General features: G+C 40.3%; 1 protein-coding gene and 1 long non-coding RNA gene across 2 annotated transcripts in view; one reads left to right on the top strand and one right to left on the bottom strand.

The window, feature by feature from the left end:
• The window catches only part of TAF4B (TATA-box binding protein associated factor 4b), a 125570-nt gene extending 110016 nt beyond the window's left edge, over positions 1-15554 (bottom strand). The window contains exon 1 of the mRNA XM_072829100.1: positions 14780-15554. Within this exon, the coding sequence (XP_072685201.1) occupies positions 14780-15122 (343 nt within the window). The 5' untranslated portion in view covers positions 15123-15554. The remainder of the gene's footprint in view (positions 1-14779) is intronic.
• Positions 15555-15701: 147 nt separating this feature from the next.
• LOC140635086 (uncharacterized) overlaps positions 15702-18320 on the top strand; it is a 45881-nt gene continuing 43262 nt past the window's right edge. The window contains exon 1 of the long non-coding RNA XR_012032440.1: positions 15702-15826. This is a non-coding gene — a long non-coding RNA (uncharacterized lncRNA). The remainder of the gene's footprint in view (positions 15827-18320) is intronic.

Genomic DNA, 18320 nt, shown 5'->3' with positions numbered 1-18320 from the left:
AGGCAGAGAGACACAGGCAGAGGGAGAAGCAGGATCCATCCAGGGAGCCTGACGTGGGACTCGATCCCAGGTCTCCAGGATCACACCCTAGGCTGAAGGCAGATGCTAAACCACTGAGCCACCTGGGCTGCCCCAAATATATTTATAAAACAAGCCACTTTTCTTTAGCAAAAGACACCATCAGGTAAAAAAAACAAAATGTGAGAAAATTTTAGTTCATTTATGTTCCAAGGACAAATATCCAAAACACACAAAACCAACATAGATGCCAATGACAAGGAAAAGTAAATTAAGATCACAGTGAGATATCACCTTATCTACCTAGACAAAAATTAAGAAGTCCAATGACAATATTGTTAGATGTACAGCAAAAGGAACTCTAATATCTTGCTGATGGTAGAAATTCTCGTCTTTGTCATTAGGAGGCATAAACAAGAATATGGATTCATAGCTGCAGTTCCATTTCCATAATGGGAGCATGAAGACCTCAACAAACCTGCTCCTCAGCAAAGCAAGTATAACTGGTGAAAATTATTTTTAAAAACAACTATTCAGGGCAGCTCCAGTGGCCCAGGGGTTTAGTGCCGCCTTCAGCCCAGGGCGTGATCCTGGAGACCTGGGATCAAGTCCCACATCGGGCTCCCTGTGTAGAGCCTGCTTCTCCCTCTGCTTGTGTCTCTGCCTCTCTCTCTCTCTCTGTGTGTGTCTCTCATGAATAAATAAATAAAATATTTTTTAAAAATAAAAATAAATAAAAACAACTATTTAAAGTCTTTTGAAATTGCCTTAAGGCATACAGAAAATAGCTTCACCATTATTAAGGAGGATTTACTAAAACTCAGTAAGCACAGCAAGAATCGTGGCATCTGAACCACACTCACTCCCTTTTCCTTCTCAAATCAGGCAGTGTGACCCAACAAAGGGCCTTCTCTCTCCCACACTCCCTGTTGAGGGCTATGGTATCTCTTTAGAAGGAGCACATCAGCATTTCTGATCTCCCCCACACTGAGCTGCATACAGCAGAGGACAAATCTAAGAAAAGTGTGTCCATAAATTTCTAGGCATCTTCTTTTACTCATCTCCACTCATAAAAGGGAAAGGCTCTAAACCTCAGTGATGGCACACTAAAAGTATCTGGACCCCATTCTCCCTCACCCCAGTTCTTTGGTAGGATGGAGGTTTCATGCTGGAAGAAGCAAGCAGGTAAGATGAGAGGATAATAGCCCAGTACCCTATTACTAAAGCAAGGATATTGCCCATAAAGAAGCATTCCACAGTCCTGATCTCCACTCCAAATATCTTCCTATGGAAGCTGACTTTATTTCTACACAGTGTAGGGAAGCTCAAAGGTAAGAGAACTCTCAAATACAACAAAATAACTAAACGAAGAATGGTAGCTTCATGACAGATACAAGCTAGGCCACAGGCCTACCTCTAGTTTACCAGAAAGAGCCAGAAAAAGAAACAATTGAGAAAGACCCTGCTGATGTCAGAACAAACCTCAAACAATAACCTCAAAAATTATCCTTGTAAAGGAACCTAAATTTAATTGGGAGCAAGTCAGGGTCTATGGCATTGTTGAAAACGATAGGGTATTTGGCTGGCCAAGGTAGAGTCTAACACTTGGCTGTGATACCAACAGAGACACAGCTTAACAGAGAAATCAGAGAAAGAGAAAGTCAAAGAGAGCCCTGTTATCTCAGGGTGGCTGAGCTTATGCCAAAGGCTGTGTCCTCTGAGAAGCCACATCAAAGGCTTCCCACGTGTGGAAAAATAGACTTCACTAGAATAAACCAATCAGACAATTAAAATAAAGAAACAAGTAAATAACAGTAATACTCTCAAGGGAACAGGGGGCAGTACGCAGAGTTGCTGCAATATATTAGTATTTTAAAAAATTTAAATTTATCTGTTTATTTGGGGGGAGGGGGAAAGGAGGGACAGAGGAAGAGAGAGAAACAGACTCCTTATTCAGCAGGGAGTTTAATGCAGGGCTCGTTGCTAGGACCCTGAGATCATGAACCAAAGGCAGACATTTAAGCAATGAAGCCACCCAGGCACCAATATATTAGTTTTGAAATAATAACTTACACAACATGTAAAGAAAAAGAAAAGTATGACACACAGGAAAAAAGGCAGGCAACAAAAACCACCTATGAGAAGGACTAGCTATCAGATCTAACAAAAACTTCAAAATATACATTATAAATTTGTTCAAAAGACTGAAAGAGATCATGCTTAAAGAAACAAAAAGAAGGTATAATGGTGTCATCAAATACAGACTATTGCTAGAAAGATAGATATAAAAAAGAAAACTTCTGTAGTTTAAAAATACAGTAAAAAAAATTCACTGGAGGCCTCAACAGTGAAACTGAATGAGAAGAAAGATCAGTGAACTTGAAGGTAGATCAACAGAGATTATTAAATCCAAAGAATGGAGAGAAAAAAGAATGAAGAAAAGTGAGCAGTCTCAGAGAAATGTAGATCACTGATAGGCACAGCAACATAGGCATAATGTGAGTACCAGAGGAGGAGGACAAGAGACACAGAAAGGGAGAGAGAGATAAACAGAAAACCATCCAAAGAAATAATGGCTGGCAACTCCCACATTTGATGAAGAATAATCTAGATGTCCAAATAGCTCAACAAACTCTAATACTTTCAAAAAAATCCACATTAAGACACTTCATAATAAAAATGCTCAACTATTGGGATGCCTGGGTGGCTTAGCGGTTGAACATCTGTCTGCCTTTGGCTCAAAGCATGATCCCACAGTCCCAGGAGAGAGTCCCACTCGGGCTCTTCTCAGGGAACCTGTTCCTCCCTCTGCCTATGTCTCTGCCTCTGTGTCTCTCATGAATAAATCAATAAAATCTTAAAAAAAAAAAAAAAAGGGTAGCCCGGGTGGCTCAGCGGTTTAGTGCTGCCTTTGGCCTGGGCCATGATCCTGGAGACCCCAGATTGAGTCCCACATCAGGTTCCCTGCATGGAGCCTGCTTCTCCCTCTGCCTGTGTCTCTTCCCCTCTCTCTCTCTGTTTCTCATGAATAAATAAAATCTTAAAAAAAAAAAAAAAAGCTCCACTATTAAAACAAAATCTTGAGAACAGTAAGAGAAAAATGACTATTTACAAGAGAACCCAAATAGTATTAACAGTTGACCTCTCATCAGAAACAATGGAGGCCACAAGGCAGTGCAATGACATAATGACATATTCCGCTTGTTTAAAGGCCAAAAAAAGAAAGAAAGAAAAGAAAATTTAACCAACAATCAGATATTCATTAAAAGTATCTTTCAAAATTGAAGGCAAAATAAAGACACTCCCAGATAAAAACTGAGTGGATTGGTTGGCTAGTGGAAACACCATACAAGAAATACTAAATAAAGTTGTCTAGGCTCAGAACAAGTGATCCCAGGTAGTAACTCAAATTCACACAAGAATGAGAAAGAGCACTGGTAAAGGTAATTATGTAATTTGACAATATAAATTCATATTAATTCTGCTTTTTTCTCTTAACTTTTTAAAAAAATTATATAGAACTATATATATGTGTGTATATATATAATTACATTTTTGGACCTATAATATAAAAATGTAATATATTTGTGAATAACAGCAAAAAAGGAAGTGGGTGGGACTAAAGTTGTATCACACTAAGGAAATGCCTTTGGTTGAAAACTCCAACTCATAGGAACAAATGAAGAAACGCAGACAGTAACTAAGAAAGTAATAAAACAAATGTTAAATGCTGTAAGTATATACTTGTGCTCCTTTCTTCTGTTAGTTTCTTTAAAAAACATAAAGTTACACAAGGTAATAATTTTAACAAGGTATTGTTGGGTTTCTAACATATCTAGGTGCAATATGTAGAGCATAATAGCACAAAAATAAAAAAGTGAAAGGAAAATGAGCTAAATAGGAGAAATGTTTCTTTCTTTTTTTTTTTTTTATGATAGTCACAGAGAGAGAGAGAGAGAGAGAGAGAGAGGCAGAGACATAGGCAGAGGGAGAAGCAGGCTCCATGCACCGGGAGCCCGATGTGGAATTCGATCCCGGGTCTCCAGGATTGCGCCCTGGGCCAAAGGCAGGTGCTAAACTGCTGTGCCACCCAGGGATCCCCAGGAGAAATGTTTCTGTATCACCCAACTAAGTTATTATGAATGTGAAATAAATTCTTATTAGAATTTATTAGAGATATATACACAATATATATTAGATATACATTGTAACCTCTAGAATCTCCAAATATATATTGAAAAATTATAAAGAGGGACGCCTGGGTGGCTCAGTGGTTGAGCAGAATCTGCCTTCATTTCGGCTCAGGGAGTGATCCTGGGGTTCTGGGATCGAGTCCTACATCAGGTTTCCTGCATGGAGCTTGCTTTTCCCTCTGCCTGTGCCTCTGCATCTCTCTCTGTGTCTTTCATGAATAAATAAAATCTTTAAAAAAATTATAAAGAGGGATCCCTGGGTGGCGCAGCGGTTTGGTGCCTGCCTTTGGCCCAGGGCATGATCCTGGAGACCCGGGATCGAATCCCATGTCGGGCTCCCGGTGCATGGAGCCTGCTTCTCCCTCTGCCTGTGTCTCTGCCTCTCTCCCTCTCTCTGTGTGTGACTATCATAAATAAATAAAAATTTAAAAAAAAAATTATAAAGAAAACAGTATCACACTAGAAAATATTGACTTAATGCAAAGGAAAGCAGGAAAAAAGGGAAGGAAATATATTGAAACAAAAATAAATAAATGGCAGACCTAAACCTAGCTTTATAAGTAATATTACATGTTAATTGATTCAATAATCCAATTAGAAGGCACAAGTGTAAACCAGACCAAAAAAAGGTAAGATCCAACTATATGCTGCCCACAGGAGACTTCCTTTAGACACAATTATAAAAAAACATAGAAAGTAAATGACATATACAACAACAACCATAGGAAAGCTAGTGTGGAGGTGCCTAGGTGGCTCAGTCGGCTGAGTGGTTGAGTGTCTGCCTCAGCTCAGGTCATCACACTCCCTACTCAGCGGGGAACCTTCCTCTCTCTCTTTCTCTCTCTCTCCCTCCCTCTGCTCCTCCCCCACTGCTTGTGTGTACACTCTCTTTCTCTCCCTCCCATAAATAAGTAAAATCTTTTAAAAAACAAAACAAGAAAGCTGGCATGGCCATTCTAATATCAGATAATATAGTCTAAAAGTGTTACTAGAGATATAGAGGGGGCATTTCATAATTGAAAATGGAATATTAACAATTATAAACATACATGCAATGAAAAATAGAGCCTAAAATATATGAAGTAAAAGCGGACATAAAGGAAGGGAAAAACAGAAATTCAACAATAGTTGAGACTTCAATACCCTACTTTCAACAAAGGATAGACAACTATATAGAAGATTAACAATGAAATCAAATACCTGAACAATACTATAAACCAACTAAACCTAAAACATACCTATAAGAATACACTGCCCAATAACAACAGCATTCTTCTTAAGCACACATAGAACAATCTCAGGACAGACTATATGCTAGGACATAAAACAAGCCCCAGTAAATTTTAAAAGATTGAAATCATACAGTGTATAGTCTCCAACTACAATAGAATGAAATTTGAAATCAGTAACAAAAAGAAATTGGGGGAACTCACAAATATTTAGAAATTAATTACTCCTAAGTAGTCATTTGTCAATGAAGAAATCACAAGGGAAATTGGAAAATACCTTAAAATGAGTGAAAATGAAGACATAATAAACCAAAATTTACGGAATGTAGATGAAGCAGTGCTTAAAGGGACATTTATAGTTACATATAACAGTATTTAAAAAGAGGGGTGCCTGGGGGACTCAGTCAGTTACGTGTCCCAACTCTTGATTTTGGTTTGGGTGATGATCTCAGGATCATGAGATTGAGCAAGCCCCATGTGAGATTCTCTCTCTCCCTCTGCCCCTCCCCCACCCCTATTCCTCCTTCCCTCTCTTAAAAATGAAGATTCAAGGGGTGACTGGGTGGCTGAGTTGGTTAAGCATCTTACTCTTGATCTTAGCTCAGTCTTGATCTCAAGGTTGTGAGTTTGAACCCCACTGCTGGGCTTCACACAAGCCATGGAGCCTACTTTAAAAAAAAAAAAAAGAAAGAAAAAGGAACATTCAAATCAGTAACTTAATAAGCTTCCATCTTAAGATACTGGGGGAATAAAGTAAAATAACTAAGGCAAGCAGATGAAGAGAAATTAATAAGATTCGAGCAGAGGTAAAAAGAGAGTATAAAAACAATTGAGAAAAATAATTCCTAAAAACAAAAAACTACTGTAACTGACTCAAGTAAATGGGTAACCTGGGCATGCCTGGGTAGTTCAGGCCGTTAAGGGTCTGCCTTTGGCTCAGGTCACCATCCCAGGGTCCTGGGATGGAGCCCCTGGCATTAGGCTCCCTGCTGAGCGGAAAGCCTGCTTCTCCTCCTTCTCCCTCTGCCCCTCCCCACGGCTCATGCTTCTCTCTCTTGCTCTGCTCTCTCTCTCAAATAAATAAAATCTTAAAAAAAAAAAAAAAAAAAAGACAACCTAAAGAGGCCTCTAACAAATGAATTTAATTAGGAATCAAAAAAAGTATCCACAAGATTAAGCCCAGGTCCAGGTGGCTTCACTGGTGAATCCTACCAAACATCAAAGGAAAAATTAATACTAATCATTCACACAAACTCTTCCAAAAAATGAAAGGAAACATGTCTCAATTCATTGTGTAAGCTCAGTATTACCCTGATACCAAAACCAGAAAAAGACATCACAAAAAAACTAGAGATCATTGTGCCTTATAGAGATGCAGAAAGTCCCAACCAAGTGCTAGCAAACCGAATACAGCAGCACAAAGGAAGTGTTATATCCTATCAAGTAATATTTACCTCTGTATGGAAGGCTGGTCTAACATACAAACATTACCATAAAACAGCATATCAATATAGGCCAAAAACCTCAATATAGGCCAAAAACCTCATGATCATCTCAACAGATGCAGAAAAAGCATCTGACAAAATATAACATCCCTTTTTTCATGATGAAAACACTCAACAAAATAGGAATGAAAGTAAACTTCCTCAACAAAAGACTTACACCTAACATCACATTTAATGGTGAAGGACTAAAGCCTTTCCCCTTAAGAGAGGAATAAAACAAAGATCTGTGATGAGGAATGAGACTAGAATGCCTGGAATCACTACTTCTATTCAACATTGTACCAAGAATTCTAACCAGAGAAATTAAGCAAGAAAATGAAATAAAAGGAATCCAAAGAAATAAGTAAAACTATTCACAGATAATGATCTTCTATGTAGAAATCCTAAGGTATCCATGAAAAACCTATTAAACAAGTTCAGCTAGGTAACAGGATACAGAATCAATGTATAAAAATCAACTGTATTTTTATACATTTGCAATGAATGGCTAAATCGAACAAAGAAAGCAATTCCATTTACAATAGCACCAAAAATAAAAATATACTGATAAATTTGACAAAATAAGTACAACACCAATACTCTAAAAACTATAAAATGCTGTTGAAAGAAATTAAAGATCTAAATAAACAGACACCCTGTATTTGTGGATGGAGACTTAATACCCACCTTTCAAGATCATTAACAGGATTATGAGACAATACTTTCAAACAGACTTTTGAATTTCAAAGTTATCAAATAGTAGTAATAACTGTTATTAATACCAAAAGGTCCATAATCCAAACTTTTCTTCCACTAAGTACTCAAACCATCAGTAGGAAGTAATATTGGAATAGTCGAAGACAATACTGAGAAAAAATAACAAGAGCTTATCTAAACTCGATGCTCTTCCAACTGAAGTGTTTATCCCAAAGGTTCAGTTCCAATGAGCAACAACCTAGTGAAAAGCACTTATAAACATATAAAGGAAACTGAACAGTAGTCTCTTTTCTGAAAATCAGCTACCAAATCTCTTTGAATCAAATCCTGATAAATTTGATTCATTTTCCAATCATAAAAGGATATCCAGCTTTGCCTATTTATTCTATAGACCTGTTGAAAGAAAGTAATCATACATTAGGTTACAGAGCACCTTTCCTCTAAAAATATTAAGATGTTAAAGTGTAAAGTGATCCATATCTGGTACATAGTTTAACACACTACTCTACTTGTATGCCCAGTGAACTGCTAAATCCCAAGCTGACTTTCCTATTTTGTCTTGGTTGAAAGATGATCTGGATAGTGTCTCTGATTTGTCTGACTTCCTAGCATTGGTAAATACTGACCCGGAAAGGATATCAGACCCACATAAATCTAAGAGCCAGAAAAACTTTAGAATTCACCTGTTATAATTTAGTATCTCTACATAATTCTCTGACTGGTGACCTTCTAGTCTCTACTGATTTAAGTCTAGGGTTAAGAAGGTGGAGATATACAAAGATCACCCCTTCACAAGTAGAGTAGAAAGACAAAGTTATTCCTTAATTTGAAACCAAAATAGGGACGCCTGGGTGGCTCAGTGGTTGAGCATCTGTCTTCGGCTCAGGGAGTGATCCTGGGGTCCAGGATCGAGTCCCACATCGGACTCCCAGCATGGAGCCTGCTTCTCTCCCTTTGCCTATGTCTCTGCCTCTCTCTTTGTCTTTCATCAATAAATAAATAAAATCTTTAAAAAAAAAAAAAAAAAAGAAACCAAAATAGTCTGCCCATAATATGTACAGATAGGATGGTCCCTTGTGCAAGCACACAAAATAAGCCTACTTTCATTTCCACAGGGTAATCCTTTAAAAGCCTTAAAGGGAGCCAAACATACCAAAGTTGTTTTCTTACTCAGGCACCAAGACCCCAATTCCTTTAACTTTTTATGTCATTTTCACTTACTGAGCTTAAAGTCACTTAAATTTTTTTTTCTCATTCCAGTAATTCTTAGGTGAATAAAAGAAAAACTTAAAGTAAATCAGTAAGTTTTTATCACACATTCTACTACTGATTATGGCACATCTTCTCTATTCTCCATTTACACAGTGGGTTTGTCAAAATAACTAATTTATTTATAAATAAATAAAATGTTCAAAATGAATAAATAAAATTAAATTTTAAAGTAAGAACATACAAAATTGTAACTATATAATGGTAAGTGAAAAAGAAGGCTAAAGAAATTACATAATAGAATCCCAATTATGTAAAAAATAAATAAAGCATCCATACTTTTTTTTTCCCCAAGTAAACTAAAAGCCTTGGGGAGTGATATATTCCCCATATCTTGGAGTGGTGGCTATACCTTTGTCAAATTTTTCAAAACTTATTGTAAATAGTTTCCTTTTTAAAATAAATATATGGGCAGCCCTGGTGGCTCAGCGGTTTAGCACCGCCTTCAGCCCAGGGCGTGATTCCTGGAGACCGGGATAGAGTCCCACATCTGGCTCTGTGCATGGAGCCTGCTTCTCCCTCTGCCTGTGTCTCTGCTTCTCTCTCTCTCTGTGTCTCCCATGAATAAATAAATAAAATCTTAAAAATAAATAAATAAATAAAATTAAATATACATGGAAAAAATTGTAGTTCCATTAAGTTTATATAAAAAAGGAAACTAAAAGATACACTCAAAATATTTGGGGTAATTTTTCTGTATTTTCCAAATTTTGTATTGCAAACAAAAAAAAATGGGGGCACATAGTCATTGAGGTTATTTCAAACTCCATCCTTCTAAATTATAGTGAATTTGGTGGATGCCAATACATATTAGATAAATATCAACCAGAGTACCTACAGCCCAATGCTACACAAGTACCTTAAAAACTCAGGACATGCCTGCTATGCAACTCTGTTTTCCACCCAAATGCTGTTCCTTAGAGTTCTGACATGTAGACCTATATCCTTGGTTAATCCATGATACTTCTAGGAAGAAGGTATGATCCAATTTTAGACATAAGAAAAGTGACAGAGGGGATCCCTGGATGGCGCAACGGTTTAGCGCCTGCCTTTAGCCCAGGGCGCGATCCTGGAGACCCGGGATCGAATCCCACGTCGGGCTCCCGGTGCACGGAGCCTGCTTCTCCCTCTGCCTGTGTCTCTGCCTCTCTCTCATCTCTCTCTGTGTGACTATCATAAATAAATAAATAAAATTAAAAAAAAAAAAGAAAAGTGACAGAGGATGAATTTTTAAACTTGCCTCAAATGATGAAGCTATTAAGTGATAGAGCTGGGATTCAATCCCAGGTCTGATTCTAAGACCAATGTTCTGCCCTTTACTGCTCAACTTCAGTGCTTTCCACAAAAGGCTAACCCACCAGGTCCCTTATTATCTATAAATTTGATTAGCACACCTAATCCTTACTCTGTGCCCTGAACTAAACCTTCCTAGCTACTGTATATTACATACTTACTTTACTTCACAAACTAACAAGAGTCCTCTTAGGCACCCTTATTTGGTAAGAAACAAATCTATATAACATTATCATCCATCTACATTTCTCTACATTTAAAGTCTATCTCCATTCAGTTCTAGGAATTATCTTCTCTTACTATTAATTAAACTTAAGTCTGGAAAACTACTTATTAGATTCCATAGGTAGCTTTCATAAAAAGATTGACTGATTGATTGGAGTAGTGAGCAAGAAAGAGCACACAAGTAGGGGGAGGGGCAAAGGGAAAGGGAGAAGCAAAATCCCCATTGAGCAGGGAACCCAACACATGGGGCTCCATCCCAGGACTCTGAAGTCAGGAGGCTTAACCAATTGAACCACTCAGGTGCCCCCATAGGTAGCTTTTAAAAATTAAGTATTAACGTTGTTGATTTTGCATTTAAATGATCTTTTGGGGATAAAATTTGGTAATCCTATGAAAAGAATGCCTTTTGAACCAATAATTCCACTACTAGCAATTTATCCTATAAAAAAATACATTTAAAGAACTGCACAAAAATACATGTTTATTATAGCATCATTTGTAATAAGACAAAGTAGTGGAAACAGTATCAATGTCTAGTGGTCAAAATATGATGCTACATTGATACAATGTACTACCAAGCAATTTAAAAAATGAGGAAGAGGGTGTCTGAGTGGCTCAGTGGTTAAGCATCTGCCCTTCAGCTCAGAGAGTGATCTTCCGGTACCAGGATCGAGTCCGACATTGGACTCTCTCTGCATGGAGACTGCCTTCTCCCTCTACCTCTGTCTCTGTCTCTCTGTGTCTCTCATGAATACATAAATAAAATCTTTTTTAAAATATGAGAAAGATTTGTAAGTATTAACATGAAAAGGATGACAAATTGTTAATAGTAATACTCTGGAGAAAGGGGTATATTACATTTCAGTAATGCTTTTAAAAAAAAAAAAGATTTTATTTATGTATTCATGAGAGACACAGAGAGAGAGGCAGAGAGAGAGAAGCAGGCTCCATGCAGGAAACCCCACGCAGGACTCCATCCTGGGTCTCCAATATTATGCCCTGGGCTGAAGGCAGGCGCCAAACCGCTGAGCCACCCAGGCGTCCCTCAGTAATGCTTTTTGTTTAACATAAACATATGCCGCTTTTGTTGGCAGGAGTAAAGAAATTAAAAATAAAATGCACTGATATGTGTAATGGCCCTGGGGATTCCTTAGGGGCTGCAGCCGTATAGCCCCTCTTCTTCTCTCTCCACATAAACTAATGCGTATACTCCAATACCAGGTGCTTTCTCTGAGCAAGGAATTCATTAGGCCCTGGGTAATAAAGTCAGCGAGAGTCACTACCCTCGCGCAATATCCTTTTTTTTAAAGCCATGGTGGAAATAACAATCCCTAGCTTATCTAGGAACTGCTTCAAGAATTTGAGAAAGATCCAAATCCTATGTCATGCCTGAGTATGAAGGAGTTAACAAAAAAAGACCTGAACCCTTTTGCAAGTAACTTTCACAAACTTCTGTACAGTATGACTATCAAGCAGAATTTACCAGTTCATGATGTAGCAGAAGCAACCAAGTCCCTGATCATCATTCTCAAACAAGTGATAGAAGAGACACAGAATACCAAAAAACATAAAGAGCTGCAGTCTGGCCCCAAATCACACATGTTCATAAAAGAGAAGACCGAGAAGATCAAAGAGATTACCAAAAACATTCAACGGAATAATTTTCAGAGCTTTATTATATCTTCTTTCATTTCCTCACAATGCCTACCTTTTTTAATTCCAGTCTCTGCTCTCTAGAAAAACTTGTGGTGCATATTTATATTTTTAAAAAAATCACTTCTGTTTATTGAGGAAATTCCGAAGTAAACAGAAATCAAATACTTAAAATATTCATTATCTTAGGGGGAAAAAAAAAGCTGACTTCTGCATGATTTTAGCATCCTTGAGTAATCAATTACTAATCCTTAGGATCTAAAAGAAATGCTACAAGACTTACAATTTTCTTAAAAAGTTACTTAAATCTGTGCTTCCATTTCATTCCTCAACTATTGGTTATCTTATTGTGCATTAACCAGAGCACAAAGGTTAGTATGCCCCTCTCCCACCCATCAGTTGAAATTCCCAAAAGCTGCTCTTCAAAACACCTCCTCACCTTTTCTGTAACTTACAATTCCTAAAGGCAATTTATCTCCTCTCTCCTGGAAGTTTCTCCATGGTCAATAGCCTAAAATGTTTTAGTGTAGTGCACACCTAGGCTGTGGTCCTGGTTTGTAGCTATATAGCTCTGGCAAGTTTCAGTTTTGGTTTCTTTGTGTACAAAAGGTTAAGCTCTAAAATTCTATGTTACCTTTTAGCCCTGATACTCAATAAGGCATATCTTAGACACATACACACACACACACACCCAAGTGTCAAGAACAACATCATGTAAAGAGTAAGACTTGGATGCCAATTCCCTCTGACACCTATGAGGTGTCTGGCATTGGGCAAGTTATTTACCCTTAAAGACCTTTACCTTGTTTGCTATCTATTATGACCAACAAAAGAATATAAACAATAGATTTAAAAAAGTGTAAATAGCACAGTATGCCTTTGATTAGTGATTAGTTCCCACTTGCCAGCAAGTTTTCACTCTTGATAATTTTTCTATTCTAATACCTTTTCGTTTCTAAACAATATTCACCAACTAGACAGGAACTTAATTTTTAACAGATTTGGAGGTGATTTCATTCAAACACATTCATAACTACTTTATAAGTATATGCAGGATGACAACTTAGAACTGGCAGAAAATGTATCCAGTGGCATACACAGCATAGCCTTAAGTACATGCACCTCCTGTACCATACAAAACTGAAACAGAACTTCATAGTAAGTAGAGAACATAATCTTTCCACAATGTTCATGATCAAAGGGAACATTAGGGGAATCCCTGGGTGGCTCAGCGGTTTAGCTCCTGCCTTTGGCTGGGGAGGTGATCCTGGGGTCCCAGGATCGGGGCCGGGTCAGGCTCCCGGGATGGAGCCTGCTTCTCCCTCCACCTGTGTCTCTGCCCCCCCCTCTCTTTCCTTCTATTATTAATAAATAAAATCCTAAAAAACAAAACAAAACAAAAAGGGAACATTAGCTACCAAATGATAGCTACCCTATCATTTTTGCTTAAAAACAAAACAAAACAAAACTAAAATCTTGACTCCAATGCTTCATATCTTTACCATCTTTGCAGGTCAGAGTTCCAATTACTGCCAAGCAAAGTAAATAGAAGACAATATAATTAAAAGTAGAGTTCACTCCAAAGAATGTGACTTGTGCCTTTTTCCCCCCCCACTGAAATTGCAAGACACTTTCAGTTGAGTCAAGAAAGAAGGTAGCATATTCAAATATACAATATGCTGAATGATCACAAGGCAAAAATCTTTGCATAAATCATTGAAAAACAGCCCAGACGTGTAAACCCTCGGATAAAAAGTAGTCACAGACTCGTTGACTGTAGCATCACACACTGCCTCAAATACAGCAATCGTGTGCCCCTGATCTGTCAATTCTGGCATTGTTCTCTGGGAGAGGTATCCTTCTGGCTGAACATGACCATCATCACGCCTCTAAAGATTGTGCGGGGGATCCCTGGGTGGCGCAGCGGTTTGGCGCCTGCCTTTGGCCCAGGGCGCGATCCTGGAGACCCGGGATCGGGTCCCACGTCGGGCTCCCGGTGCATGGAGCCTGCTTCTCCCTCTGCCTGTGTCTCTGCCTCATTCTCTCTCTCTCTCTGTGACTATCACAAATAAATAAATAAAAAAAAAGTTATAAAAAAAAAAAAAAGATTGTGCGGGAAACGGCATTTTTCATTTCTGGTATGAGGAAACTAGTGAACTTATTCCAGCTTGCTTAAATCTAAAATGCTCTGTGTCTTAATACACAAGAACTCCTTCAATAAACTTTTCTTTAAAAGAAAAAAAAAAAACTCTTAAAACAATAGGGCAAAAAAAAATTTTTTTTAATGAATAAAAAAAAAAAAAAACCAATATGGCTATCTAACCGTCCGTATATAGAAATTGGTCTCCTCTCCACATAAAAATAGACTTTAGCTATATCCTCCCTTCGCCCACCGAGGAGCCAGTGCCTCAAAGGCCCTCCTCAACACACTGCTCCAGCGTTTACTAGGTCACTTGGGTGAAAAGATACTTTAAATATGTAAAGAGCAATGCAATAAAGACTCAAAGAGGCTATATTATCTGTAAAGCCAAATCACTGCCCTGCAAAGTTGATTAGGAAACGTTCTCTGAGCTGACTTTTTTTTTTTTTTTTTTTTCCCCCAGAGCTAGCAGCACGGAGGCAGAATCCGGAGGTGCGACGTTTCCCGTGTCGCCGCTGGCTGGCCCGATGGGGAAGCTGGAAGAGGGGACCGACATACCTGGAGGAAGCTGCAAGTTGGCAGGCAACTGGATTGTTGTGGTGTTGGGGGCTTTCACAGCGACTAGCTGAGGAGCAGGCAGCGGGGGGCCGCTGCTGAGTTTAGGGAGAGCACTGACAGGAGCCACTTTGGTCACTACGGTCCCCACGGGGGGCCGCGGGGGCTGCGACGCCGTGGACTCCACGCAGACACTGACAGGAGCCTTCGTCACGGCGCCCAAGGCCAGCGCGGCGCCCTCCACCCGGACCGGCAGAGTCCCGGCGGGGGCCATGCTCACGGGCCCGGAGGCGCTCACACCGGCCGGGGGAGCGGCGCCGGCCGGTTCCGTGAGGCCCGCGGGCATCCCCAGGTGGATCAGCGGCAGCCGCGGCGCTGCCGTTCCGGGAGCGGAGGCGCGGGGAGGCTTGACAGGCGGCAGCCGACTCCGGCGCAGTTCCGGCTCCACAGCATCGCTGGGGAGAGGCGCAGGGGCCGCGACACTGAAGTCAGGGACGGGCGCCGGCTGGGCACCGAGACCCGCGCGTCCCGGACCCCCTCCCGCCCGTGCGGCCCCGGCTGCGGCTTCCTCAGCGGCGCTCACACGTGCGCCGGCTCAGCCCGGCGCCTCAGCCTCGGGTCCTGCTGCAGCGGAGCCGGGCTGCGCGGCTCCCGGAAGGGCGTCACGTCGGCTCCCACCACGCAGCGAAACTCTGCGCCCCGGTTCCCCCGCCAGAAATTTCAAAACTGCAAAACCGGAGCGCCCCGAAGCCCCCCTACACGCACTCGGCGTGGCCCCACCGCGCGGCCACGCCAGCCATGTTTATATAGCCACGCGGAGACCTCGCGCACGCGCACAGGCCGCCGCCGCCGCCCCGGGCTTCCCCCGGAATCCGGCCCTGTGATTGGCCGCAGGCTGGAATCGCGCTCCTGACGTCACTAGGGACGGCTCCCGAGGGCGTTAGAATCGGGAGGAAGGAGGGTCAAGTTGCCAAAAACCTACCACGTGGGAGGGGCGGACTGCACTTGAGAACTGCGACATTCGCGTTCCTCTCCTTGGTATCCTCACCGGTATGTTCCTTTGAAAGCCAGGAATGTGATTTCCACACGCTTTTACTTTGAGGACAAGAATGGGGACTGGTTTCAGACAAACGGTCGCTCAGACTTAAATCACGCTTCCTCTGTTTCTCTGCGGGTTTTGCCCGAAAGCGTCGCAAAAGGAGCGTTACCATGGACATCGTGTGTGTGTGTGTGGGGGGGGGGGGGGGGGAGGGATGCTTTCTTTCTTTTAAATGTTTAAGAATGGCGTATGATTGTGTAGTCTTGTAAAATATGCCTGTTTTCCTGTGACTTTGGAGTTGAACTGCCCCCAGGGGAAAATGGTTTTCTTCCTTTGGGCGGATTTGGAGGTCTCTGTCACCTCTAAACGTGTCTACATCGTTGACGCGTAGATCTCCTTGAAGACCTGGGACAGTGTCTTTTGATTCCCACGTCCTCAGATTCTGGCAGTTAGATAGATGTTAACTGCGGTACGAAATGTTTGGAAAAAAGTGAGACTGTTTTTGTTAAAGGAATCAGTAAGTCCAGTATATGGGAAAACTTGCTCCTTAGAGATGTAGTTAAGAGAAGGTGCCTTGATTTCAGGCTTTTGTCGGAAGATGATGTTTGTAGGAACCGTCAGTAATACCGAGGGAGATTTTGCAAGTAGGCAGGTACCGTGATGGTTAGGGCTTGTAGTTTTCTCCCTCCCTGTACACTCTGGTGGACCAGGGTCTCCTGACAGCCTTCACACGTCACTGCGTTTGCTCTCTCTCCCATCCCAACCAGTCCAAATCAAGAACCCATTTTTATGATCCAAGACATTAATAACCTTCCCTATTTCATGAAGACTTACCTGATCACGTAGCTTCTAGAAAACTCACTGGGGAGTTGGAGAGAGAATAACTACATTTATCGAGCCCCCCCCCCCCCTTGTTTGCTGGTCACTAAGAGGTACATTTTCTGAAGACGTTGTTGTTTTAACGACCAGTTCATTGAACTGGCTTAAAAACTACAGTTAAAAGTGATTTTCCAAGAAACTGGGATTCAAAATAGTCTGTATGAAACCGAAGTATATCTCTTTCCATATCTCCACAAATGTCTTAATTCATCGTATACCCCACACTGCCCCTAGCAAAACGTCTTGTACATAATAGATCTTTAATAAATATTTGCTAAGTGAATTAAGTAGATCCATGCAACATAATCAGTGAAGCAATATGGCCTAGTGAATTCGAATCTCAGATCTGCTTTTAATTGGCTGAGCGAATTGCTTAGCCTTATTTTTTTTCTCCATAGAGTGTAATTCCTTTTTTTTTTTTTTTTTTTAAGATTTTATTATTTATTTATTCATGAGAGACAGAGAGGGGCAGAGACACAGGCAGAGGAAGAAGCAGGCTCCCTGTGGGGAGCCCAATGTGGGACTTGATCCCAGGACTCCAGGATCACGCCCTGAGCCAAAGGCAGAGGCTCAACCGCTGAGCCACCCAGGCGTCCCCATAGAGTGTAATTCAATAAACACTTGTAGAAGAGCAGTTTGCTCTGAGGACTCTCCCTTTTTTAAACTTTCATTAGACCCCACCCCCAACTCACATACTTTGTTTAGATATGTAATTAACCTCAATCAAGTTACAAAGAAGCTTGGCTGAGGAAGTAAAGTTTCTCTTTAAAGTGACCTTGAACATTTTGTTAAATTGGTTTGCTCTGTTATTTGTGTCATTGATGGGAACTTTAATTTTCTAGTTGCAAAGAATATCCTTCTTACCCAGCACAGGTAACTAGTGTCCTGAATTTGGAGTTTAGTAATAATTATGTTTGATACATTTCCTTTCTATAGAAATTTATACTAAAACAGGATTCATAGGAAACAAAGTGCATTTTATCCATTTACGCGAGAAAAGAAAAAATGCAAGGGAAGATTGTACCTTGACTTTATTATGTTTATCTGTTAAAATATTTGTGAAATTAAGGATGCTGAAAAATACTTATTCATTTTCCTTCTGTCTTACTCCATTCGGGTTGCTGTAACAAAATACCACAGACTGAGTGGCTTTTCAAAAATTGAATTATAATAGATATACAATATTAGTTTCAGGTGTATGACAGCGATTCGATATTTTTATACAGTATGAAATGATCACTTTGATAGGACTAGCTGTCACTGTAAAGTTATTATAATATTAATGACTATTCCCTGTGCTATATATTACATCCCCATGACTTAGGATTTATTTATTTTGTAACTGGGTGTTTACCTCTTAACCTCCTTTTCCTAGGGGTATTAGGTGATGGGTGGCTTATAAACAGCAGAAACTTATTGCTCACAGTTTTGGAAACTGAAAATCTGAGATCAGGGTGCTGGGATGGTCGGTTGAAGGCTCTCTTCCAGATCACAGACTACTCCCCACGTCCTCACATGACAGAAAGAATAAAGAATCTCTCTGGAGCCTCTTTCATAAGGTACAAATCCCACCCTCAGGATTTAAGTACCTCCCAAGGCCCCACCTACTAATACCATCACATTTGG

This window comes from Canis lupus, chromosome 6 (assembly GCF_048164855.1).
Source record: "Canis lupus baileyi chromosome 6, mCanLup2.hap1, whole genome shotgun sequence".
Taxonomy (NCBI): domain Eukaryota; kingdom Metazoa; phylum Chordata; class Mammalia; order Carnivora; family Canidae; genus Canis; species Canis lupus.
This window is presented reverse-complemented; position numbering and strand designations above follow the sequence as displayed.